Source organism: Caretta caretta, chromosome 7 (genome assembly GCF_965140235.1).
Source record: "Caretta caretta isolate rCarCar2 chromosome 7, rCarCar1.hap1, whole genome shotgun sequence".
NCBI classification, from domain to species: Eukaryota; Metazoa; Chordata; order Testudines; family Cheloniidae; genus Caretta; species Caretta caretta.
In genome coordinates, this window is record NC_134212.1 from 94,980,735 (window position 1) to 95,008,528 (window position 27,794).

Consider the following 27,794-nt stretch of genomic DNA (forward strand, 5'->3'; position numbering starts at 1 on the left):
TTTGCTTGCATATAATAAATGTAGGGAGAATTATCTCCTTAAAAACAAAACAAGACCGACTCTTCCCACCCCGCCCCCAAAAAACCCAAAAGTGTGTTCTATAAGAATGGATTCTCAGTATCCTGTATTAGCCTTTCCTTTCTATCTCCCTCTAAATGGAATCTTTGATATTCTGGAATCTTTGGACATTTGGCATCTGATATCTATTATTTTCTCCACTGCCCAGATACAGATGAAATATCTACAATGGTATTTCAACTGAAGAAATACTTTAGTGACATGTGGCTAGAATATAAGCTTCACAGCAGAGACTCTCCCAATAATGCTTTTTTAATTAAAGGTGCATGGTAGCTGTTAAGCCAATCATTTTCTTTAAATCCTGGGGAAAAAAATTGTGTGCTAGAGTAGAATCTGACCAGAACGCTGAAAATATCAACTTCCTCCCTTTTCCTGTGGTTCTTGTTCCTTGAGTGCTCATGAGCTTCCTATTTTAATGTTACTGTTTTGATAATACGAAGTAAGTAGCCTCCTTCTGTTTCCCTAGTTGTGCCCACTGACCTGGCATTTCTCCCTGTGCTTGTTGGTTTTCTTTCAGAAGGAAACGACTGATGTATTCTCTTCCCTGTTAAGGTTTTCACTCCAGACAGTGTTTGGGTGCATTGCCCTAGCAATGTAGTGCTATTGGTTTTTGACCTGAGTGGTTAGCCAAAATATGGTGTCTTATGGGTTTTTCCATTAGGAGGCAAGATTGATGGAGTTGAGTATTTCTTTGATGCAATCCTGTTGACAAAGAATTTCCCTCAACAGAGTCAGGAATCAAACAGGAGATGGTTTCTTTGCACACAGTTCCAAGCCTCTTCTCAGCCAGAACTGTACCCAAAAAACTCGCTGGCTTTTTCCTCAGAGTCATGCATCCAGGTCTTGTTCTGGCTGTCTCCTTGGCTTTCTGCTCCTTCTCTCTATTTCTGTGGTGTTTCTTGCTGCTGCTTTCTCACACACAAAGCTCCACGAATCTATGCTGTGGTATCCCCTGCACTTGCTGCATATACCAGCCCCCAGAGAAACACTTTAGGCTGAATGGGTCAGCTTCTACTCAGGTCTTGGCATATGCCTGTGTTTCGGGTGCTGCTTCTACCGACAATGTATCAGCATTACCATATGCGTGCCAAGGCCTGTGTGTGACTGTGAAATCACAGCACTCCAGGGTTGTTGTTTTTTTTTTCCCCAAGCACTTGGAAATTTGCCTCTCAGAGTTTCTGAATCTAAAGAGTCATTGGAAGGTTGCATGGTCTGTCCTGACCACAAATTTCCTCCCATACAAATAGTGGAGAAAATGTTGTATAGAGTTAACCACTGCCAGAAGTTCTTTTCAGGTGGTGCAATAATTTTTCTAGAAAATGTAGGCTTTTGCTTTATTAAGTCTCCACCCCCCCCCCCCAAATAGTTCTTGTGTCAATACTACCCCTGAACAACGAGCATCTGTGTCCAATACAAAAGGGGGTTTGAAACACGGGCAGATCATGACAGGAACTGTCAAGCTGTTTCTTTTTAACTCTGAAAACGCCAAATCACCCTGTGGTGAATCGCTGAAATGATTTCCCTTTCTCACCTAACTTATGTAATGGTTTTGCAATATTGGCAAACCTATAAATAAAACTTCTGTAAGAGGAGCAGGGCACTTTGCACATCTGTGAGTGTGTGGGCCAGTTCTGAACAATGTAGCCTCAGATTTTTTTTGTCAGTGGAAATCCCCTTCGCTAATTGTGCGCCCAAGGTAAATTACCTCTTTTTGAAACAACTCATGTTTGTTTGGGTTCAATTTGAGATTGGCAGACTTTAGCTTATCACAGACCATTTGTAAATGTATTGGTTCTTGTACAAAGAGTTTTAACGTGCACCAGGATATCCTCTAGTACAGCAAACAGCCAGAGGCATGTCCTGCAGGTAGACTCTAATATGTGGCAGGTGCATTGCACAAGCCAAAAGCCATCACTTTCCATTGCCACAGGCCTTGTCCTGCTGTGAAAGCAGTCTTTTCACTATCCTTTGAATCCACTTCTATTTGCCAATACCCCCTCTTCATATCCTGTGTGGAAAATTGGATTGAATCTGCTCCAGCATCCATTATCACAAATAGATGATACTCTGGATAAGAATCCTTTAAAGTAAATTGATTTAGTTTTCAGTACTCCATACAGAATCTGGTGCTGCCATCTTTTTTTCTTAACCAGAACTATGGATGAGGACTAGGGATTGGTTAAAGGTTCATTTATGTTGTCTTGATGTATTTCCTCAGCATGTAACATCTCTTTCCTATTGGTAAAGAGTGAGGTGGCTGTTTTCATGGTCTGGTTTTCCTTCAGTGTCAATCTTGTGTTCAACCATTCAGTACAACCTATATTTTTGTTGAATTGGGGAAATGATTCCTGATTCCTAACTAGAAAGTATCTTAGATATTCTGCTCTCTCACTTCAGTGTGCTGCCCTGTTCCAGAAGAAGTCCCTTAGACCAGACATGCTAAAAATGTCAGGGAACAGTGAATCCAATCTGAACTACCTATTTAGTCTCAAATGGCGACACTGACTGGGGAACATGCACCCACTGAAAACTGGGTTTGAAAATTGGACTTCTGCATTTGAGCAATAAGTTAAGGTAGCCAAGATACTGGAGGAGCTAAATCAGTTTGGATTTCATTATAGTTAGTAACTGTGTAATAAATGACAGAAAAGATGTCCTACAAGTTGAGTCTGTGAAAATTCCCTTTAAGATGTGGCTTAGTTGAAGTAAATAATTTGTAGATAATTTAGTTTGCAATGAATGAGGTTTCCTGCCTCCCAAGGGCAGAAATCAAAACAACACCTACTTGTTGTAGTAGTTTTCCAGCCGAGGAAAGATGGGGAGTGGTTGAAACCTGCTTTGAGACCCAGTGTGTCAGGGGAATCTTAGCTGTTGAAATTCTTGCAGATCTGATTTCTGACTCCCACCCCTGTCCCGCCTTGGTCCCTCAAGTTGTTAAAATAATCTCACAGATTGCTACACATGTAGCTATATATTTTTGATCACACACCAAAAATCTTAGTGCCTACTGGGTGCATCAAACAGGATCTACACACAGTGGGCCAAACTTAGTTTAGTTGTATGCTTATCCTGAGCAGATATTGTATATTTTTTATTTAAACTTCTACCCCCAGCCTTTAATTGTCGATTCTTGTATCAGATATCAGAAACAAAATCATGAAAGTGAAGTTATAGAAAATTCTCAGAGGTGCAAGTAAGCCGGGTCGCTCCGGAACAGCGTACCGGAAAGAGCCAGTGTGCCGTACCGGAGCGGACCGGCTTCTCCAGGCGGCAATTTAAAGGGCCTGGGGCTCCCAGCAGCGGCTGGAGCCCCGGGCCCTTTAAATGTCCACAGAGCCCCTCTTCCGGAGCTCTGGGGTAGCGGTGGTGAGGCTCCAGCGGCTATTTAAAGGGCCCACGCTCGGAAGGTGCCCTGGCCGCTCTTCTCCGCCCCCCGCTCTCTGCTATGGGGGCAGAAGCTTGGTGCTGCCTTCTCCCGGGGCTCTGTCCTGCTGCTGCAGGGCAGGCTCCGCTGGCAGCCCAGCTCCCCCTTCCCCGCCTCTTCCCCCAGTGTGCTGCGTTCCCCCTCCCCTCTCACTCTCTCTCCCTGCTGCCAATCAGCTCTTTGCTGGCATGAGGAAGCAGAGAAGAGTCAGGGGCGGGACCTTGGAGAAGGGGGTGGAATCAGGGCATACCCCCTCCAGCCCCCTGCCATGAACCGCTCAGGGCAGGGAGCTGGGAGCAACCCTAGCCCACACCCCCAGCCCTCTGCCCTGACTCCTGCACCCTCCCACACCCCATGCCCTGACTCCTGCACCCCCCCCCACATCCCCACCCCCACCCTGAGTACCAAACGGGAGCTCCTGCACCCTTCCCCACCCCACATACCCACCTGCACCCCTTGCACCGAATGGGAGCTGCCCCAGGTAAGTGCTCCACACCCCAACCTCCTGCCCCAACCCTGAGCCCCCTCCCTCATTCTAGCTCCTGGACAGACCCTGCACCCCAACCCCTAGCCTGGTCCTGCATCCTAACTCCCTTCCAGACCCTGCATCCCCAGCCCTGTTCTCAGTTCACCCCCACCCTCAGCTTGGTGCAGAGAGAGACAAAGAGAATGGGCTAGAACCAGGAGAAGGTAGGTACCCACTCTATGTGGGCAGGGGTGTGTGTGTGGGATCCTGTTTACCCCCTCCCCAGCCCTGCTGCCCTTGCAGTTTACCCCCAGCCCCTCCTTTGCTCCAAGGACCAACCCTACCTCCCGCCCCACTGTGTTTTTGCCCCCAGCCCCTGCCTTGCTCCAGTCAGCAGGGACTAATTCCCCCCCTCCCCCATGCCTCACTGTGCTCATCTTACCCTGCCTCGCTCCAGCTGGGGACCAATCCTCCCCCCCCCCCCATGCCCTGCTGTGCTCTTGCCTCTGGCCTCTTCTTTCCCCAGGGGGGCCCTCAAAAATGTTTGGCGCCAAGCCCACAAAAAGTTAATCTGCCCCAGGCCCTTTAAATTGTCCCCGGAGCCTTGTTGCCAGAGCCCTGGGGTAGCGGCAGCGGGGCTCCGGTGGCAAGTTAAAGGGCTGGGGCAGTAGCGGTGGCCCCAGGCCCTTCAAATAGCCCCCTTTAAATCACCCCCGAACCCCAGGGCTCTCAGTTGCCTCTGTAGCTGGGAGCTCAGGGGATGATTTAAAGGGCCCGGGGCTCCCAGCTGCTGCTCCCACAGCCCTAGCCCCAGGCCCTTTAAGTCCTGATTTAAAGTGCCTGGGGATTTAAAGGCCCTGCCTCTTCCGGTTGAGGCCCCACCCCCTCATCAGGACTCTGGAGTACAGGTAAGTCCTTTAAGTTACTTTCACCCCTGAAAATTCTATACATGGTAAGGAACAGAACTTCTACATTTTTCTTTCTGTGGGCCTCCCTTATACTTCCTTTGGTCCAACTCCCCAGGGGATTACATTTGCTTGCCCCGCACGGCTCCAGTTTGGAGAATTGAAAACTTAAACACTAAGGAAGTATTTTGTATAGTCTCATAACTATGCTGGCTTTAGAGAGGTTAAAAAAAGCAAACAAATTATAATTCTGCATTATACAATTTAAAACAACAACAACAAAACACACTGTTACAATACTTGTTTAATTCAAAGTTCCAGATATTACAAGAGCCAGAGTAGCTTGTGAGCCAGTTCAATGTCAGCTGCAGTACTTAAACATTATTTGAATTATATGGTGGAATGCTTAGCTTGAATTTTGCACCTAAAATATTCATGGGTGCAATACTAGAAGCTTCTTCTAATTACTAATTTGCTTGGTTTTAAACTCCTATTACATTATGGGAACAATTTACATGTATTCACAAAAGCAGCAGAACTATTACAATCTCCCCGAAATAACCAGCTCAACAGTACTTAACCCCCCGCCTCCAGCCCAAACTTCCAACATGAAAAACATTTAATATCTAAAGAATAGAAATGAACAAACGTATTGAGCCATTTGCTGGCAAAGTGCCTTCAGTAGTGACAGTTGTGGATGTTGGTCAACTATGCAGTACATAAGAACTTTGCTGGGTTTACCCCCTCCCCCTCCATCAATATATTTTGATAGTAACCATTGACCTGGGAGCTAGTAATGTAGAAGAGCAGCAATGACTAACAAAGTTATCTACATAACTATTTCCAATTGAGCTCTGTGCTTTGTCACCCTCCTTCCTGCAACTTTCTAGTTTTTGTTTTTGTTGTGTTTTAACTGAGAATGCTCCAGCCCAGAGCTTTCCTTGCAATTGCTGTTCCTGGTTGCTGTGGACTGGATGGGGCAAGGTACTGCAACTGAGAGCAGGGAGCTTCTCTCCTGTGCATTCAGTGACCTTCCTGGTGGTGTCTAGGCAGTGTGGAAGAGGAAGATGGCTGATTTGAATACAGAGAAAATAAAAGCTGGACCAGGGGGAGAGGATAAAAGTATATTGGGACAGGGAGCTGAGGAAGGGCGAGGGGGATGGTACTGGAGGCTCGTGGAGGTGGGGAGAGAGAAACTGGGACCAGGGTTTGGGATATATGGGAATTGTGGGAACTAGGGGACTGGGAGGGAAAGACTAAGACAGGGCTGGTGACAGCAGGTGATTGGGACTTGCTGAGGAAGGAAACTGATGGGGAACATGTGTACATGTTTGTGTGTAGGAGAGAGAGACTAGGACAAAAAGATGGAGGGGAAAGATTAAACAAGGGGCTTAGAGAGAGGCTGGGACAGAGAGTCTTGGGGCAGAGGAATGGGGACAGTGGTGGGGGGGAGAGAGACACCAGATGAGGAGCCTGGAGTGGGGAGATGGACTGGGATAAAGAACCACTGGTGGGGTAGAAATGGTCCTGAGGCAGGAATGGAGGTTTGGAGAGGACAGGGCAGAAGGGGTCAAGCTTGAGGAAAATGGGAAGAAGTCTGTGCCCACTAGAAAACAACTCCCTTCCAGACCCTGGAACGGAACCTAGGATTTCTGAGTCTCGTCATTCCTCTGCTGTCAGTAGATATTTGTGAAACTCACTGATAAAGTACCTCCTTTTCTATTGGTTGGTCCATGTACAGGATGATAGCCTACCACTGCTATCAGTTACTCTGTTAGTTCATGTGTCAGAGGTCTTTGTGGTGGATCTGAAGGTCCTAACCCTGATAATGATTTATGTGGGTGTCGATATGATGCCACATAATGGAATTTCGGTTTTTCAGTTTGCTTATTTAGAAACCTAGCAAATTACATGCAAATGCACACAAAAGCCTTATGATAAAAGAACATTATTAAGCATGAAAAATCAGGTATGCAAAAGTTAGGAAATGCCGGAATTAAGGTTCTGAAGACAGAATTATTAATTTACTCAGGCTTTTTATGACACTCATCATTATAGTATCTGAATGCTTTATTAATATTAACAAATTTATCTTCATTAAGGTGAAGGGGCTATTCTGCCCGTTTTATATCTGTGAAGTGGGGATGAAGCAAAGAGATTAAAGACAAAACTATGCACTGGTTTTGGGTACCCAATATGAGATACTTGGGGCATGATTTTTTTAAGAGTACTTAGCATTCTATACCACTTGATATGTTCAAGCACAGCTCCTATTAATTTCAGTTTGCAGCTGTGAGTGCTCAGCGCTTCTGAAAATCAGAGCCCAGGATCTCAAGTGGGCTGTGTTCATTATTTCACAATTACTGACCATCACTGAAAAGTTTTGGTTTAAGTGACTTTGCTCGCATCACTTAGGAATTCTGTGACAGAGGTGGGGTAGAATCCATTTCTCCAGGAGAGCATGCAATTATCTTAACCATCAGACTGTCCTTTCTCTTCCTGAGATTCCATGCTTCATTCGCTACCCACTTGCAACAAGAGAGGCAGGGTTCTTAGACCGCAATCTCCTTCACTACACAAGCATGATTAATTCCCAGGCTAGGTCCAGCCTGTACACTGACACAGGGGCCAGTGGGAAAATATAGTATGTGGTCATATAACTAAAGAATGTATCATCATGCATTCAAAAGGGGGCCTAATTAGTATTACATAATTTTTATATATATATATATATATATATATATAAATTTCAATTTTTTAAAAAGTTCTACAGTGAAAATGACTCGAGATAGAAAGTTGAAATTTGGCTTAAAAATCTTTACTGAAAAGTGCCTTCAGCGGTTAAGTGAAATTTTGGTTAGAATTTGACTAAGTTATGACACTTCAAAAATCCCATGCTGTATATATTTAATACATGTGTTTTTTCACTGAGATTATAAAATGCACAACTAAGAAGCTATGTTGCATGTGTATACATAGCTAATGTAACTGTGTAGTGAGAAAAGTACTCGAGATGTGTGGGCTGATGCAAGGACTTGAAGCTATGGAATCCATGGCTTCTGTGAGCATTGTTACAAAATGACTTTCTTGCAAAACTGAAGTATTTTGGCCTTACGATGTGCTGCCACATGTATTAATGAATAGGGAGGATTCAGCTGCCATCGATAGCAATGCAAAAGTAGAGGCTATGATAGACTGCTGGACTTCATCTTTTCTTGGCATGATGACTCCTGTTGCCCAAAGGAGATGCCTACCTTGCCAGAGTTTCTCTTCTATGTACAACCTAGGATGTCTGTGTAGGTTTAGGCTCTGTGGGCTTCTTCGGGCCCCAGAAGAATCTGTAGATTTCTTGCTAGTTTTCCCCCTGCCAGAACGTTACCTCTTCATGTTCCATAACTTGATTTGTTCCCAGTCCCAGGTTTACTTCCCTACAAACATCCTAGCTGCTATTGAGGACCTTTTGTAGAGTGAATTTTGATCCATTGTTTCTACTGTGTTCATTCAACTTACTTCTGGTGGACTCTAGAAGGACTGCAAAGAGGCAAACCTAAGAGAGGAAACACAAAAGTCCAGGAATAAAGCCTGGGGAGCTGACTCAAAGGCTGAGGAATAAGGGACTATCTTCCCACATGGGTAGGTGGATTTTCAGAAAATAGGAGCCTAAACTTAAGCTCTTAAATAAATGGGCTGACTGTCCAATATGCTGAGCATTCAAGAGCTCCCACTGAAATTGATGGAAGCTGATGGGTGCTCAGCATGTATGAAAAAAATCTAACTTACTGAGGAGCCTAACTTTCGACTCCTATTTTTGAAAATCTTGGCCTTATAGTGTGTGTGATATGTATATAGGGTATATGTGTATTTATATGCTATAGCATGTATATTTGATACAAATATGATGCAAGGGAGTTGTGAGGATAAACATCCATTAATGATTGTCACTCAGATTCTGTGGTGATAAGGGTCCCATAAATATCTGATAGATTAAATTTATCATGTGTGTATCTCTGCTGTGTGTATGTAATTTTCTATTGACATACATAACACTTTCCATTTTTGAAGGAAGGGAATTATTAGAATTTTTGAAGTTACACAGGTTTCTAACAAATCTGCACCATGGTATGAAGTTGCTAAATATGTATGACTCTCCCCACCCCTTTTAAGTATCTGTTCACATGTGTAGTTCCTTGAAAAGGCTATTGACCACATTAGTACTCTCAAGAGATTTGTTGGTAAAATGCACTTTATTTTTCACCTAGAAATAAAAAACAGGAGGAGGCCACTACATCCAAAATGCAGGCTGTTGTCTCTCTTGTACTTCTACTATTCTGAACTCTCATTTAAGATCTCTTCGAAGATATTCATCTAAAGGCACTTCTCCATGGAAAGCCTATAAATAAAATAAATGATGTATGTCTCAGATGGACTCTTCTAGGCAAACAAGTATGTCTCACTACCCTTTCTGTTAAAAGGGTTTTTGATCACCTAAACCAAAATGGAACCACATTGCTGGCATATAAAATTAAAAAGGTTGTAGACGAGTGTAGCAGGGTAGACACCTGCTCCTGCCCTGAGGGACTTAGAACAGCCCAGGAGAGGGCTGTGGCTGGGGCAAGCAGCCCAGGCGGAGTAGGGAAGTAGGCTCAGCTGGGGCCAAGTCCCAATTAGGGCTCAGCTGGCCTTTATAAGTGGGCAGCGAGCCAAGAGCTGTTAAGCCCTCTCTGGTCTGAGAGGGAGCAGGGCCTGGCTGCCTGCAGGAAGGTGCTGGAAGGGCTGCAGGGCTGGGGAAGGGCCAGAAGAGCAGGGAGGCTCCAGGCTGGCAAGCCCCAGGCTGCAGGTCCTGGCATAGGGCCCAGAGAGGTGCTGGGGTTACAGGGGATGACCCACGGGTAGGCAGAGGCAGCAGGTCCAAACCCCTCCTTGCCAGTGATGAGTGGTTCTTATACTGCAGTCTGCCCCAGTGAGCAGGGGCTAGTTGGTGACTGGTAGTAGCCTTACAATGAGGCAAGGTGGGGATAGTGGATGAGGGGGACCCTGAGAGACAGTGGGTGTACTGCCAGGGGGCAGCCACCCAGGAGACAAGGGGCACCGGATCCGGGAGGGACACGGGGCCAGCGGTAAGGCAGATTACTGGCCTGCAGAGGGTGCTCAGAAGCCTGGTAAGCTAATTCACCACCACGACCAGCAGAAGGCGCTGCAGGGGTGAGTCCACACATCTACAAGGAGTTTTTAAATAAGGGCTTGGGGGAAGCCAACAGGTACAGAAGAGCACAGAGATCCCTTAGGAAGGATCTATTAATGGAGATTCTCTATATCTTAGTAAGGAGAAGAGGATTGAGGTTGATAAAGTACAGGTAGGAATTGAAAAGAAACAGTCAAATGAAAAAATCCCATTCAATTACATCACATAATGGCAGACAGCTAAAAAGTGTAGAATTTTATAAGTGCTTGTATACAAATGTTAGCAGTCTAAACACTAAGATGGGTGAATTGGAGTGCCTGGTATTGTGAGGATATTAATATAATAGGCATCACAGAAACTTGGTTGAATGATGATGATCAAAGAGATACAGTAAGAGAGGATATTGAGCTACATGGACCATTGGTCTGACCCAGTAGGGCAGTTCTTGTGTCTAAATTACCATATCTTTTTATCTAGTCTTCCTTTTTATTCCACTGAAGAGCAAGTCCAGCTGAATTTTTACAATTTCTTAGTTTTCTATTGCATATTAGTGGAAGTTAGATTTATTTTCCTGAAAGGATATGGTAATCAACAGTGAAAGATCTTTTGAATGTAAAAACTTCCAGTGTGTACACTTTGAATTGTCTGTATTGGGAATTCTACTTTTGTTCTTGCCTGAGCTAAATCTGCTTAAATGAACATTTAAAAAGAAAATATAGTTTGAGAGGTGGTGGAGTCTTCCACTGATTGCATAATTATTTCTTAAAAGTGTGACAAAGTTCCTCCTCTGCCTTGGTGGGTCCTGCGCTTATTGGCGGATTTGCTTGCCTCAGAGATTCACGGCAGCCCTCAGTTTGGCCACTTTTGCAAGTGGCTCAAACCTGCCATTCACTCAGCTAACCTCATCACTGGCCAGCATGGGAAAAAAGGAAGAACAACCCCCAGTCTCTGCCGATCCATCATGTGGGTCGGGGAACAGCCCAGAGACCTTCCCCTCTGATGGAACCCACAGTCCAGGTCAACTCCTTCTGTGTCTGATCAGGAGTTGAGAGATTTAGGGGGAACCTGGGCCCACCCTCTACTCTGGGTTCCAGCCCGGGGCCATATGGACTGCAGCTGTCTAGAGTGCCTCCTGGAACAGCTGCGCGACAGCTACAACTCCTTGGGCTACTTCCCCATGGCCTCCTCCCAATACCTTCTTTATCCTCACCATAGGACCTTCCTCCTGGTGTCTGATAATGCTTGTACTTCTCAGTCCTCCAGCAGTAATCCTTCTCAATTTCAGCTCCTCCCATGCATGCCATAAACTGAAGTGAGGTCCTTTTTAAACTCAGGTGCCCTGATTAGCCAGCCTGCCCTAATTGGTTCTAGCAGCTTCTTAATTGGCCACAGGTGTCCTAATTGGCCTGCCTGCCTGAATTTGTTCCAGCAAAGTTCCTTCTTGTTCTGGAACTGCCCCTGTTTCCTTACCCAGGGAAAATGGACCTGCTTAATCTGGGACTAATATAGCTGCCTTCGAACACGCTCCTGTAGCCATCTGGCCTGACCCTGTCACATAAGTTAAAATGTTCTTTAATGATTACATCTCATAAATGATTTATATTCCCAGAAAATATGTTGAAACCAAATTAGATAAAATTTAACTTTTTTATGATTGATATCTGAATTCTTAATTTGTGAAATTTTGAGACACTTTGTAGATTGTGGTTTTATTCTATTTTGATAATACACTGCCTCTTAAGTGTCCATTTGGCAAGCATTCTAGGAAATACGAATGTTCTAAAGTCACAGATGCAGTTCTATTAAAAAAAAAACCAACTCATTGTAAGGTAGCAATCATTGAACCAGGCCTCTCAAAAATCTAGCATCATAAATATTGTATGGAGTACTTCAGATGATATGTTCGGTGTCTGAATTTATTGTAATGAACTTCTGGCTCATTGTTGAGTACCTTCCCCTCTCCCTGGCTGAGCTAGAGGGAAAGGATCTAGCCAGTAGAGGGCTCTACTGCTCTGTTCAACATGGAGCCACTAGCGGCTCTGTCATCTCCAGAGTGCAGGAAAATGAAGTAATATCCTGAGATCAAAAGGAATCAGGCTAGAGACAAAGGCTGTGTATGAGCTGAGTTGGAACAGCTTGTGAGCCTTTGGAGGGAAGACCCTGGGTAGCAGGCAGTTTGAGAGGTAGAACTGAAAGCTGAGACTTAGACAGTGATGTAGCCTGTTGCTGAAAGAGAACTGCAATAGCATGTGACCTGCAAGCAGGTGGTATGAGGAAATTGCACTGTTGGTTGGCAAGAAGATGGTGTGAAGGAATTGCAATGAGGTATGGTTACCTTAATTTTTATTGATTGATTGTAAGAGTTTAACTGTGACAAAGATATTGATCTGTTTTTTTTCTGGCAGCTCTAGAAGGGTAATTCTCTGCTACTTCCTCATAACCCATAACTGTTAATGGGGGTCCAAGGGTATGTCTACACTGCAGTGTAAGCTCAGACTCTGGCTCAAGCCCAAATCCCACTTCCACCTACACACAATTCTGTAGGACTTGGGCCTGAGACCCAGGACCATGTAGGGTGGAGGATTTGAGCCTGGGTCCCTTGGGAGCTCAGACCCAAACTCCATTGTTCTGCAGCATGAATGCAGCTTGGGCAGGCCCCTCTGGACTCAGGCCCTCAGTCTGCCAACACTATCCTGCAGTCTTATTGGCTGGTGTTTTGTCCTCTCCATCCCAAGCATAGCAAATTGATTCAGCGGAAACAGAAGCACACCCCTTTCCCAGTTGTTCAAGTACAGTAGTTTAACTTTTCCATTTTATCTGACCGCTGAGAAGCAAATGGATTAAACTGTCTTCTGCATTTGCAATGGCAATTGACCAGAAGAAGTCCTTTGACAAGTGTGCTGCCTTCTGGTCATGGGAGCACAGATACATTTTGGTGAATCTGATGTGAGGCGAGCAAAACTTCCAGGAATGACTACTTGTACCAGGAAACAGAGAAGTAACTGGCAGCATTGAGGATTCACCAGACCAGTGACCACTGCAGGGAGAGGATTAAGTGGCTCAAGACCAACTATTGGAAAGCCAGTGATGAGAACCACACTTTTGGGAACTTGTCTCTATCCTGAGGAGTTTGACTGGGTGTTTGGTACTGTGCAAAGCACAGAGCCACCAACTCTTTATGACAACCTGGCCAGCCGGGATGGTGACTTTCTCACCCACGAATCCAGTATAAGACTGGAAGGGAGTCAGCAGGCACAGGATGAAACTACTGAAGTAATTTGCTGAAATCAACTCCCAAAGAGGCTTAGTCACTAGAGCAGCTGCAGATCATCCTGGGTGTCTACTTGGAGAAGCTTTTTGATGCCACCCCTGGAGCAGCACCCTGCTGCAAAACTGGCAGCAGAAATGCAAGAGACAGAAGTCATCCTGGAGTGTGGTAAGTTTGTCTTCATGTTTTTATTAATTTAATAATGGGAGGGGTTTCCAATGCAAAAGTTAATACCAGCCTCTGGTAGCAGCATGTATCCGTAATGGTGGATTGCATGCCAGAAGCTTAGCATCCTCCTCTCCCTGCTCTTCACTATCAACACCTTCTGGAATTCAAAATGGAGATCGGGAAGTACAAACTGTGAAACAAGCATTTAAAAACAAAGGTTTAATAGAAACTCACACCTTCATGCTACAATGTGCCAGGGTGTTAAAATATGGACCTTATATTGCTTTCCCTGTTACTATGCTGCTCTGTACCAGCCCAATGGTTTAACAAGCTTCCTGTAAACCGTGAACTGTATTGGGAGGGAGAATGAGAGTGAAATGCAATACATTTAAGCTAAATGTAGTCCATGGGTGACAAAATCATTTGTCCAAAAGACAGTTGGGGAGTTGTATGCAGTTCAGAACTGTGCCGAGGGGGCGGAAGGTTGTTGTGGAGTTCTTGGCAAGTCCATATTAGCATTTGTTTGCATGTAGGCTCTATCAGAAGCTGTGAGGAGACAGTAATCCATGTGGGTACTAATATAACATCTGTTGAATTGCCCCATGACTTTTGACCTAATACCAGGTACTGATAGCTGCAAACCTTTTCCTGTAGGAAGAACTCCAGATAGGCAAACACATTTTGGGAAATGGTATACTTCTGGGAGTCACCTTGGTACATGACCAAGCCAGTTCACCCATAAATGTGCTGTTCAGTCAGCATAAGTTTGAAAACTTCTGTGGCATATACGGCTAGTTTGCAATGAACAGCTTGAAATAAAATATCCCTTTACCATTCTGGAACCACAAGAATTGTTTTGTCTTCCAAAATGTGAGTGCGTGAAATAATAGAGAGGGCCTTATGTAGTAAGCTACAGTCCACTCCCTCATATGCACACCCAAAAAAGCCCAAGGTGGTTGGCAATTTCTAAACAAAAAACAATTTTGATTTTTAACTTACCATTCTCTGTGCACTCTTTTCACTGCAATTAAGCGGGTTCTGTCCATGGAACTTTTAGAATCTGAAGCGTTCCCCTCTCAATATATTGAAGTTTAGTTTTACAAAGTGCTTTTTTTTTTTTACTATGACATTTCATGGGGATTTTTTCCTATGCTCATGCACTGAGCCATCGGCATTACTAAAACAATAACATACTGTTTTATGTCTTCTTGCAGGTCCCTCAACCTGAATTGGCCATTCTGCCTCAGTAACTCAGGCAGACTTAGGCAGAACTGAGTCTCAGAACCCTCATGGATCAGTTGAAGAGGAAGTGTTACCTTGATGAACTTATGGTTGACATTTGGGACCGGGCCAGCAAGCAGGTGCAGTACCAAAGAGAGAAGGATTCACATCATGTGGAAAGGCACAAGCAGGCTGCAGAGCTTGAGGACAGAATTGCAGTGAGGAAGCATCACAGTTCCTGGAACAGGAGCATCACTTGAGGGAAGAAGACTAAATGTAGTAGAAAGACCTGTTTTGAGAGGCAGCTTTCACTAATAGCTGCGAGAGTGCAAACTCCTGCGGCGCCTGCTCCTCACCCTGAGTCCCCTCCACAGTACCACAAACTACAGACCAGGACACTTTGGACAGTTCCCTGGTTGGATGGCATATGCAACTGAGACATAAGAGCTGCTGGACATGGCAAATCTACCCACTTGCTGTCCTGCACCCCCATCCAAGCCCCCTTTCCCTTGCATACTTCAATCTCCGTGCTGACTCTGGCCCACCTGCAGGCTTCCACACCCGTGCAGTGGCACCAAGTGCATTCTAAAGGAAGGGAAGGAAGAACATTCCAAAGGACGCACAAGATTTAGGGGATTGTTTTGATAGCACTGGTTTTACTGTTTGCACTGTTCAGTGTTTGGTTTATGCATTGTGTTTTGTTACTGGTTTTGGTGTTGGTTTATTAATGTTTTGGTGTTATAATGGCAGTTGTAATGTAAAATTTTGGGTTGTTTGTAATACATCCATGTTCACAAATAAAGGCTTTTATTTAATTAAGAAAATGTATTGCCGTCGCTAGGTCACATCATAGAAAGTGTGTTTTGAATAATAAAGATAAACACATGATAAGGCACAACAGGGAGGTTGTATCTTAACACAATCTTTCTATATGTCTGTGTACAGTAATCCATACTGTAAATGTGCAGCCTGCTTCCATAAAGTCAACTCCTCCTTATGAAAAATTCATAACAATCTGCTCCCTATTCACTGTATACAGTGACAGTATCGCCTTTTCATTGCATGATGTGATAGTACTCATGTACTGTAAATATTGCTGTACAAAAACATTCGTAAACTTACTATTCTCCCTCTTCCATTGGCCTATGCAAATCCATAATGTGGGAACACAGAGTATCCCAGATTTCTGTGCTCAGGTGCATCATGCTCCAGCTGTCCTAGGTATACCAGGTCAGCAATCAATGACTGTCAAAGCTTCATAATCGGTGCAAATGGCTCACATTTGGTTTCACAAAGATGATGAAGAGCATAGCAAGCCACAATAATGAGGACTTCATTGATGACCCAGGCATCTAACGTGGCTGTAAACAGCACCAGCTGGATTTCAGTCTGACAAACGCACGTTCAACCACCATTCTGGACCTGCTGAGAATGCAATTGAACCTTCTTTTGATAGGCCCTCTGAGATCAGAATATGGATTCATGAGACAAGACAGAAGGGTGTACATAGAGTCCCCAGGATAATAATGGGGGGGTCTAACTACACTTATGACAATGTCATTTGGTGGAAATAGTGTCTCACCCTGTCCACAAATGTAGACTCCTGGTTGCTGGAAAACAGTGGCATCGTGAACTTTTGCAGGCAGCCCACGTTGGCATCCGTAAATTGGCCTTTGTGGTCTACCAGGGCCTGCATGATGATGGAGTAGCACTCATTGTGATTTGTGCACTCATGTATTCCTTGAAGAGGGCAAACTATAGGGACATGAGTCCTATCAGGGGCCCAATGCAATTTATAAACTCATTCTTTCAAAACCAGCAATTAGTTCAGGGATATTTATGCCCATTACCTTTGGGTAAATCACATGCCTGATTGCCTCAGAAACCTTTGCCATCACTTTACCCACAGTTGACTTTCCAGCACCAAACTAGTTAGCAAAGGACTTGTAGCAGTCTGAGGTCACCAGCTTCTAGATGGTTATAGCAACCCACTTCTGGACCAATATGGCCATCCTCATGCATGTACTGTGATGCTGAAGGTTCAGGGCAAGCTGATCAGAAAGCTCCAGAAGTGTAGCTTCATGTGAAAGGTCTGGACCCTCTGTTAGTCATGCCAGATCCACATATGGAAGGGAAAAAACTCACATTAAATATGCCTTATGGATATTGTTGTTTCCCAAACATTCTGTACTTAACCTCCTGGCCTGCATAAGTGATCTTGTGATGTCATAGCATGGAAGAGAACTTTGACTCTGTGATTCTTAGGTCTAAGGCAGATATTATTCAGTTGGCACAGAGGAATGTTGAACCACTTTTATTTACTGGAGGAGAAGTGAATGTAACACGGCACAGTAGGAAATAATCGAACGCTTTCTGCTACCTTCTTCTACGTGATCCTTTCTCCCTATTTGTCAGTAACAGTGTGAATGAATTGACTGAGAATGTAAAGGTTCAGGTTTGTAGTACATTTCCCAATTCATGACTAGAATGAAGTATCTGATGCATTAATTAAATGAAGTTTGATCACTCATAAAATCCTAAAATTTAGAGATGGAGAAGTCCTAGATTACCCACTCCATGTCCTTATCAGCAGGATGGTGCCCTGCATAACATTTTCAAGTGCTTTGTCTTAAGTTTAAACAACATTGGCAGCAGGGATTCCATCACTTCCTTAAGAAGATTATTCCATCGTTCAATTGACCTTGTTAAAACTTTTTCTTGATGTCCAGCCTTAAAAGTTCCTTTGCTCGGTTTCATCCTGTTACATATTATTCCTTCTCAAACAATTCTTCCATTTCCCTTATATTGGTGCCCTTTAACTGTGTAAAGATTTTTAATCCTATTCCCCTGTAGTCTTTTTTTTTTTTAAGACTAGCGATATGTATATATTTAGTTTATTAGACTGATGTGCTAAAAAAAAAAAGTTAGAGCTTGTGTTTATTTAAAGAAACTGGAATCGTCCATGTAAAATCTCCTAGGTTAAATTTGTAGATTTCTAAGTTAAATTTATAGATTCTTTCTAATTGTGTGTGTGCAGGGGAATCCACCTAATTTCTATCTAACCTTTTCCACCAACTTGCCCACACTGAGTATCCATTCCTCACGAATACTATATTGCAGTGGCAGGATAGTGGATTAGGTAGTTGATGCAGTAGTTTCATCTCTAAGCATGTAACCTGATGTCCTGCTGGTGAAGTTAAGACATGCATTTCTGTTGCCTCATGTTACGTTCTCAATTTAAAATGTGTGGTTATACCCATTGTTGTATGAAATGTAGTTGTAGCCGTGTCGGTCCCAGGATATTAGATAAGGTGGGTGAGGTAATATCTTTTAGCGGTGATGCTCGGAGTACCTTTCCCAGACCTGTAGAAGAGGTCTGTGGGGCTCCAAAGCTTGTCTTTCTCATCAACAGAGGTTAGTGCAATAAAAGATATTGCCTCACCCACCTTGTCTCTCTGGTTATACCCATTTCAGCCCTCAACAAATCCTTGAACTGTAGTTAGGGTTTTGTGAGTAAAACTAGAACCAGAGTTTCTTCTCCAAATAATATGAAATTTGTCATTTTAATTGGAGGTCAAATTAATCCTTAAAATTCAAAAAGCAGAAGGTTAAATAAAAAAGAATCTCAAATTAATATGGCTTAATCATGATATTTAAAAGAAATCTCTTGAGGTTTTTTTGGTGCCTGACTCAATATTTTTGAACACTTGAGGTTGGAAGTACTGTCCCCCTTAGCTCTCTTGCATTGCCTTGCACCCTGCTGTGTACCTTTTATAATCTGAGAGTTTGCCTCTGCCCTGTTAGACTTCCATAGAGGAAAGCAACAATGCTCTGTTGGGAAGCTGTGGCTACCTGAGCACTGATTGCTTCTGCACCACATATGTTCAGAGAAGCTCTATGTCAGAAAATGAAGGCAGAAGTTGGAAACAAAGAAATACAATTTTAAAACTCTGCATGTCACTCTTTATCTTCTCTCCCCCCCCCCCCCCCCAAAAAAATGTGTGGAAGGAGGGCTTATTTCCAAATCCTAATTAAATGTAGAGAATGTTACTGGGGTAAGAGTTATACACACCTGTTTAGAGAGAGGTATATGTTAAAACTCTTAGCGTATATTATTTTGAGCAGTCCCATGTATTATCCCTTTTAACACTATATTTATAAATATCACAATCATAATTTTTCTTGATTTATTATAAATGTTATATGTTTTTCCTCCATGATACTTTTTAACTGGTAATGCTGAAGTAATACAATGTACGAAGTGTGCTTGTGTTATGAAATGACTATATTGTAACAGTGTTTTTCTTTCTGTCTTTTCTTTTAGGACCGGAATAGGCCCTATGACACTTTTAACTTGCACTCTTTGGAAAATTCTTTAATGGATATGATAAGGACTGATCATGAGCCTCTGAAAGGTAAACACTACCCTCCCAGTGGCCCACCAATGAGTTTCGCTGATATAATGTGGAGGAATCATTTTACAGGTTAGGAATATTCATATGTCCATGCTTGCTTGGTGTTTAAACAAAAATCAACTTTTCAATAATTGCTATACATTTTCTGCTAGTAAACAGAGTGGTGCATATTTAAAGCTGCTATTAGCCCATCTAAAAAACATGACTCAATAATCTCAGATGACCAAGGCTAAATGTGTGTGAATGTAGTATGCCATATGTGAAAGATGATGAATTCCAATGTTATCTAAGCTTTAGTTTTATAGAGGCTTGTTTTTGTTTTCAGTCGTAAAAAATTGCTCAGTAAGGTTTTCAACTTCAGTCTTCTATTTCAGAAAACAAGCAATAAGAGTCCAGTTCAATTTTTAATTTTGTGTAATTTTTTTATAGTAGACCATTTTGCATGAATCATTAAGTTAGAAGATAGTGATCTAAAATATCCCCTTTATCGTGGATATTAAAACAGAATTTAAAGAATATCTTATATACACACACACACACACGTATCCTAGCAACTGTAGTAATACTTGTGTGATCCAGTGTGAGATCCAAGTTTGACAGCTGGTATTGTGATCTCCAGACTGGCATTGTTGTGAAAGCACCATGCTCAGCAATAGAGAGATGGGGTTTTATGTCTCTCACCCACCCAGACAGTTGAGTGATGGTGCTGACAAGCTCCAAAGTGTGATGGCTGTGACACAGGACTGCGTGTGTAGTGTCAGAAAACTGAAGGAATGGAACTTTGAGTTTTGAAAGGGGTAAAGAGAATGAATCAATCAGCAGAATAAATGTGGTATTTTGCCTTTTTCCCTTTAATAAGATCCTGCTGGTTTTTATTTTATTGGTACAACAAGAACTCGGAGGGAAAAAAAGATTAAAGAGATGTATCAAAAGGAAAAATATTTCTTGCTAATGTGATTTATACACACTAGATTCAGTTCTTGCATCAGACAAGTATACAAATTGTCATGTGTATGGTACTCAATCAGGATGTGACATATAGGAACAGACTACTTGTCTATCAAGTACAATATCCTGGCTTGCGCAGTTGTTACTACCCAATACTGTCATTATCTCTGCATATATAATGACAATTGTTGTTGGTGCTAAAGTTGGGTGATAATTGCAATTAACTCAATATTTGCTCACTCAAAGACTGTTACTACTTTCCATCCTCAAAGTAAAAATTTAGCAATTTTGAAACAAGGATGTGCAGCTATTCTCAAATTTAACAAGTCAGCAAAGATTACAAAAAGACAGACGGATCTGTAGATCGATTTAGCATGAATTAAAACCCAAATGGATGGATTGGAAGCAGTGTAACTTATTTGCTTGGTGGATTCAGGGAAATATTGATGATTGATTACTTCTTCAGGAGCAGATCTGCCCTTTCAACTGCAGGGGTACAGATGAAACTACTTCTACCACTCAGCTGATGCCACATGAGTGAGTGGTCTGGGGAACTTTTTTGTTTACTAATTCATGCAATTGTACTTTTACATGCAGAGATAATGAAAAGGGATCTTGAGGTCATAGTGGATCACAAGATAAACATGAGTCAACAGAGTAACATTTGTTGCAAAAAAAGCAAACATCATTCTGGGATGTATTAGAATGAGTGTTGTAAGCAAGACATGAGAAGTAATTCTTCCACTCTGCTCCATGCTGATTAGCCTCAGCTGGAGCCCAGTTTCCAGTTCTGGGCATCACATTTCAGGAAAGACGTGGACAAATTGGAGAAAGTCTAGAGAAGAGCAACAAAAATGATTAAAGGTCTAGAAAACATGACCTATGAGGGAAGATTGAAAAAATGGGTTTGTTTAGTCTGAGGAAAAAAGATGGGGTGTGGGGGGGGAGGGGATGGAAAGGAACAGTTTTCAAGTACATAAGAGGTTGTTACAAGGAGGAAGGGAAAAATTCTTCTAATCTCTGAAGATAGGACAAGAAGCAATGGGTTTAAATTGCAGAAAGCGTGGTTTACCTTGGACATTAGGAAAAATTTCCTAACTTTTAGGGCAGTTAGGCACTGGAATAAATCTTTGTCATTGGAGATCTTTAAGAGCAGGTTAGACAAACACCTGTCAGGGATAGTGTAGACAGGGATACTCAGTCCTGCCATGAGTGCAGGGCACTGAACTAGATGACTTTTCGAGGTCCCTTCCAGACCTATGATTGTATTATATACACACACACGCACACTAAATATTTGAGGGCAGCAGGAACTAAATTTTTCCACTGTTGTTGATCTAAGATTCAGGTATCCATGGTGAGATGGGTGAGTTGGTTTCTAATTAAAACAGCTACAGTATGTGTGAAAAGCTAATAAATATATCTTTATGTGGAATACAAAAAAAGTTTCAGAACAGGCAAATCTCAATCAGCTGTCATGGATAACATTTTGTTTTCTGTGCAAAGGGTAGTTGCCAAGTCATCAGCAAGGATAGAACATGCTTTCCTAGCCAGTCAGATCTAGTAGGTGGAGTTTTTCCACAGATGCTGCTATCCAGGGCCAGCTTTGGTAGGAAATCCAGAAGAACTTTCAAACTGCAAACTGTCTGGATCTGTGGGAGCATGTGACTTTAGTCAAAGGGGGACCAGGCAGATGGTTCTTCAAAGTGTTTCCCTCTGCCCACAAACATAATCTGTCTTCCTAGGATTCAACTTCAGGCAGTTCTTCCTCTTCTGTAGATGCTGGAGTATGTTCTGTCTTAATCGAACAAGCTACTACAATTAATTTAATGGAAAGTAATACTCTCATAGTAAGTAACTGAAAGCTTCAGAGAGACTGGCGGGTGGTTTACGACTACTCTCAGTAAGTGGACATATCTCGTTTAGCTCACTAGGTAGAGCTACCACTCTCAAATCCAAACATTCCAAGTTTGTTTCAGTTGAGATGGATCTCTCCTAAATTAGGGTATCTTTAATTTGAGAAGATTACCTTTTTAGGTAATGAATTGCTCACCCTTGGTAAAATAGGCTAATTTTGCCGAAATTACTCTTGCTAGTATGCACTTACATATCAATTGGCTTTATTAATCGTACTAGTTCTAGTATTGTACAAGCTTTCAGACAGATGGGAGAGGTGAAAAGACGTAGCAAAAGCACTGTGTTTGGAAAATAGAGGCAAGCATTAGCTCATTCTAGTAAAAAGTTTCACTCTGCCTTCCAAACTATACAAATCTTGGAAGCTTCAGGCCTGTTGCAGAGCCAATATGACTATTTCAGAGAATATGTCAGCCTGCCAGTGGGCAATGAACAAACTTTTCAGCAAATATTCAGTCTTTTTTGAGATGGCCTTTTCATATTCACACTTATGTGATACCTTGCTCCCAGCACTGCGGAGCTTCAGAAATCTTCTGGGAAAGTGGTGTCTACTGGGGCCACAGGAGCCCTGTCATTTGCCAATAGACTTTTGAAGTAGAGATAATTAAAGAGAAGTGTGGCCCCCACCTGCTTCTGTTCCTTCCTTTTCAAGGGCCAAATGGAAATGTAGGGATTTTCTCTCTGCCTAAAATGTTTTTTGTTTTTGATTTTTACCCCCGAGGGAGGGGTGTGGGTTGGTGGTGGGAGGTGATTCTAAATTCCCTTGGGTGTACTTTAGTTATGCCATTACATACCTAGGCCAAGATTTTCAAAAATAGGACCATAAAGTTAGGCCCAAGATCTTGGTCCTAGGTTTTTACTTTGAAGTAGGGTTCTGGAGTACAACCAGAAGGTCTAATTGACTTTAAGGATTCAGATATGAAGGGCAGAATTAAGTGGTGTGCAATACATCATTCCCTCCTGGGAGATATCTCAGCCCCTTGTGCTCTGCCATTTGTTCTATGTGGGGAAAGTCCATTCTTGGATCACTGCACTTGTAAGGCCATCAATCACAGGCCTGTACTAAAAGGCAGCGAAGGCACCATGCCTTTCTTGGCTCTGACATATGATCAGGTGTTTGTCCACTTTGTGCTGGGATACTTTGAGTTTGTCTCCTTTGTGCTTGGTTCCAACAAAATTAGTAAAGGACAGGACAGAAAAAGTGCAAAGGGATCTTCAGTGCTGGAGTTCTCAGCACCAACCTGGAAAAAGAAGAAAAAACTTAAGTGTCTAGAGAGTATGCAGTTGAGTTATTTGCAATGGCACTGGCAATACAAGGAACTCATTCAGCTTTGCCCATTTTCCTGGTCACTAGGATTCCTGGTTCTTCTCCAGTGATAGTCCATGTTAGTCTTTCGGCACTATCTCCAGAGCATAGACTGTTTTGTTTTTTTTTTAAAAAAACAGGAGTACTTGTGGCACCTTAGAGACTAACTTAGGACTAACTCTAAGGTGCCACAAGTACTCCTGTTCTTTTTGCAGATACTCAGCAACCTGGTTCTTTTTAGTGCACTTTTCTGGGGGGAAACTCAATAACCAATTCTGATGAGGCTGGACTCAGATGGAGTCTCTGATACTCTGTTCTGTGAGTTTTCCAAATCTGCCTGGTGTGGGCTTATAGGCCCTCAGGCGCAGCTCTTGGATCAGGAGTGTGTCAATATCCTGGGCTCTTTACTCCCTTGGGCTCCAAGGGGTGTTCTCAGCTTCTCCAGCCTCTTGGAGTGCCTCATTTCAGCCCCCTTCCCTTGCCCTCCCTCTAGCCCAGTGACTAGCTGGCCACACTGATAATTTTCCTTTGCAACCATCAGGATCTGGGGATCCTCACTTTCTGCATCTCCCAAGTCAGTTAAGGTGTCATTTCCCAGTCACTTCTTGTGCCACCTGACCAGTTCCAACATCTGTGGCCTTGTCCCCTCTTTTGGCCAATATTCCTAACCACCTGTCATATTTAGAGGAGGAAGAAGGGGAAAGGACTTGGAACAACCTTTTTTATGGTGAGCAAAAGGGGATTTCTTCAGCCTCAAAACTTCTAAGCATATATGTGTGACAGACTTGCAAATATCCTATAATATCCACAACAAATATGCAGGCTAATAAGGGCACCTGGTTTAAAAAGGACCTCACTTCAGTTAGTGAGGCACATGCGAGGAGCTGGGAGCAAGAGGGTGCAAGGAGCTGAGAGTGAGAGGGTGTGCTGCTGGAGGACTAAGGAGTACAAACGCTATCTAGCATCAGGAGGAAGGTCCTGTGGTGAGGGTAAAGAAGTTGTTGGGAAGAGGCCATGGGGAAGTAGCCGTTGCACAGCTGTTACAAGAAACGCTGTAGACAGCAGTGATCCAAAGGGCCCTGGGCTTGAACCTGGAGTAGAGGGCGGGCCCGGGTTTCCCCCCCCCCCATCCTGCCAACTCCCTTTTGGATACAGGAGGAGTTGTCCTCGACTCTGAGTCCCACCAGAGGGGAAGGTCCCTGCAGGGATTGTTCTCCTTCAGTTTCCCCATGCTGGCCAGTGATGAGGTTAGCTGAGTGAACAGCAGGTTTGAGCCACTAGCAAAAGTGGCCAAACTGAGGGCTGCCTTGAATCTCTGAGGTGAGCAAATCTGCCAATAAGCACAGGACCCACCAAGGCAGAGGAGGAACTTTGTCACACAGCCTTTGAAGTCCCGCTCGGAGGAGGTATGCATATACTAGTTCAAACTGGATTCTCCAGAGACAAAGAAGACTTTTGGATAAATAGCTTTAGTTTATACTGACTGAAGGCTGCCTTCCTGATCCAGCAAATGGACAGGATCCCTGGTCCACAGAGGACCCCAGTGCTTAGGGGAGGATTGGAAGGATTTGGCCTGCTGAGGCCTCATAAGACAATGTACTTGTCCTGAGCTGAAGCTCTGATGGACTTGTAACCACAAGGATGCCCTTAGGGTGGTGTATTAAAACACTGCATTTCCCAGAGCCAGTATGAAAGTTGGGAGGAATTCTGCTGAGCTTATTAGCATACATGTAGGTTCTTTTATTGTTTTTTAATGTTTTCTCTGTAATGCTTTTTACCTTAAGAATAAAGTTGGCTTGCTTAGGAACTGCTACGTGGTACCTTATGTTTGTAGCAATTGGACTGTTGCCTGCCTCTGAAGAGAAAGTAAGCAGGTGTCCTGTCTGTGCTGGAAAGGACACAATGAAGGCGGGGGAACTGTCCAGTCTGGGAATACCACAGTCAGAAGGGAGAGAGACTTGTGTCTCAGTCTGAAAGGAGAAACAGTTCGGGAGCTGAAAGCCAAGAGAGTACCCTTACTGAACCACTGAGAGGAAATTTGCAGCTGCAGTTTCTCTGAACTGTGACAATATAGTCACTGTTTCTCTTTCACAACCACTTTCAGGAAATTTCAGGGGCTATTACAACATATGTCCAAGGGACCTGGATTTGGAAAGTTCATTTGACCAGGAAAAGATAAACTGGGAGTTTGACATCTGAAAGTCCCAAAGGAAAAGGAAACTCTCTCCCTATTAATGATGATCTACTGGACATGGCTAAGGACATCTGGTTGATATTAGCCTTGTTCAGAGCCAGATGTAAGAGGGTAGACTGCCTTCATCAGGTGCCAGGATAGAGGGGGCAATATATCCTAACCTGCTCTTCTTCTAGCTAGCTCATTAATGGTGCCGGAGCTGATGAAAGGAGGAGAGGTTCTAAGACAAGTTTGGGCTCTCCTATCAGACCAGGATGCCAGAAAGATTGGCGTTTGGATGAGGAAAGGGTACTTTAGGTACCTCCGTAGTCAAATTCTGTCATGGGCAAGATACCAATTTAATCTAATGGGCCATCTTCTTGAGGAGCGGATAAAGGAGCTGGTGACTCAGGAGCATGTAGTATCCACCCACATCCTCTGGGCAGTTGAAGTTGCTTCAGACTATTCATGGCATCAGCTATTTCTTTCAAATTATACTTTTGCCTCTTTTTGAATTAGGCCTTTCATCTAAAGCTTAGTCTTATGTGAGACCTCCTGTTTAAGAGGGAAGAGTCTTTTCAGCCTCAAGATGGGCAAGATGCTGGAGAAAATGGAAGGACATCAATTCCACAGCTAGGTCTTTCTGACTCTTCCAACAAGGTCAGAGAGAGGCATCCTCAGGCTTCCAGCCTCAATTCATGAAGATATCACCTCAAAAACCTCAGAAGAGGCAATAGTAAGCAACTGTGATGAGGCAGCTGAACAGTGATGGCTCAGCAGAGTGGTGTGCTGAATCTGCTACAGTGTTGCTGGTTTTTTCCTCTGTTGTGCTCAGGAAAATGCAAAGTCATCAGCAGGAGATTCTGTGGCAATTCAGAGGAGAGTTAGAAAAGTGGGTCACAGAAGGAGGATGTCTGGCCCCTAGGAAAAGTGTGGCATATGAAAGCAAGTTGAATGACATTGAGACCCTTAGGTGCTAGAAGCATACAGCCTTAGCAGATGAAGCACCTACAGTGCATGCCTCAGTGCACCAATTGTACACTAGTTACTGGGGACTTGCAAGACAAAGTTTGGTACTGCAGCACATTAGAGACCTTACAAAAGATCTACAATTACACATTTAATTACCATAAAGAGCTGGGCACAAGAGATGCTGGGCTTGAATAAACCGTTTTGGTCTTCCTCATGTTGCCTCTTATCCTGTTTTAGTGATCCTCCCCAGGCAAAATTGCTCAGAGCAACGATAAGCTCTGTTAAATATGTGGGCCTTGGAAGAAGTGCCTGAGCTATACAGAAGAAAAGCTCACAGGCACCAAGAGGTATGTTCCTCAAGTATAAATATGCAGAAACAACATACTCAAATCATAGTTAAGATGGGTTTTACTGTTTGTGAAAACTTAGAAAATAGTGTACATGCTATTTCTATTTCCCTATTGCCACTTAGCACATCTTTGTAAGATAAATATTTGATGAGCAATTTCCCATATACCTATGTTAGTCTGTGATTGTTTGGGACTCTGACTACATATACATCAGATACTCAGAGGCAAGATGTTTTCCAAGCATACTTTAACAACTTCGAATGTCCTCCCTTTCATCTAAATTTTCAGTGCTATATCACATTAATATTGCCTTGTGCATTTAATTCTATGTTTGCAATGGTAATAGAGAGACGTACCTGTTTTTAAAAGGCTTACTGGGTTAGTGGAGACTAAGATAGGACAGTGTTCTCCTTTGCCTCCATATACAATAGGACCCATGTAAACTAGCAAACTATAAACTTTTTCTCTTATCAGATCTTTATTCTCCTTCCTGTTATGTTGTGTTATTTCAGTCAATAAAAATATTTTAAAGTTTTAATGTTTTATAATTGGAAGTTCTTCTATACAAAGATATATTTTTCTATGGATGAAAACTTTATTTCTTATTAGAAATCTATTTAGAAGCCAAAAATAAATGACTGATCTCCTTTAAAAACAAGTGTGATTTGAATACATTTTTAAAGGCCATGTTGTGGTATCTTAGCTTCCCGTATTTGAAATGTAGTCAAGAATAACACTGGAGAATAAATCTCTGTAGTTGGTATGGCAACTAGTACAATTCTATCTAATTATTGTAAATTGTACATTTAACTGCTATTCTCGTTCCATCCATATACAAATATATTAAAAGCAACAATATTACTTTTCTAGTCCTTATAGTGATTCCATAGGGGTCAGATGTACAACTGCTACAATTATTTAAGTTGTTTAGTTTATCCAGGCTATATTGTTAATTAATCTCATAGGTTTTGTGAGTATAGTGGCATCTGTCGCAGAAGGGACAG

The 27,794-nt window shown here is 42.9% G+C and overlaps 1 protein-coding gene across 8 annotated transcripts in view; it reads left to right on the plus strand.

Moving 5' to 3' along the window:
- The window catches only part of CPEB3 (cytoplasmic polyadenylation element binding protein 3), a 187,528-nt gene that overhangs the window by 30,823 nt on the left and 128,911 nt on the right, over nucleotides 1-27,794 (plus strand). For 6 of the 8 annotated variants that reach the window (XM_048855998.2, XM_048855995.2, XM_048855997.2 and 3 more), the window contains exon 3: nucleotides 19,037-19,196. In XM_048855998.2, the coding sequence (XP_048711955.1) occupies nucleotides 19,037-19,196 (160 nt within the window). The remainder of the gene's footprint in view (nucleotides 1-19,036; nucleotides 19,197-27,794) is intronic. The other 2 variants (XM_075130967.1, XM_075130968.1) reach the window with 1 other exon arrangement.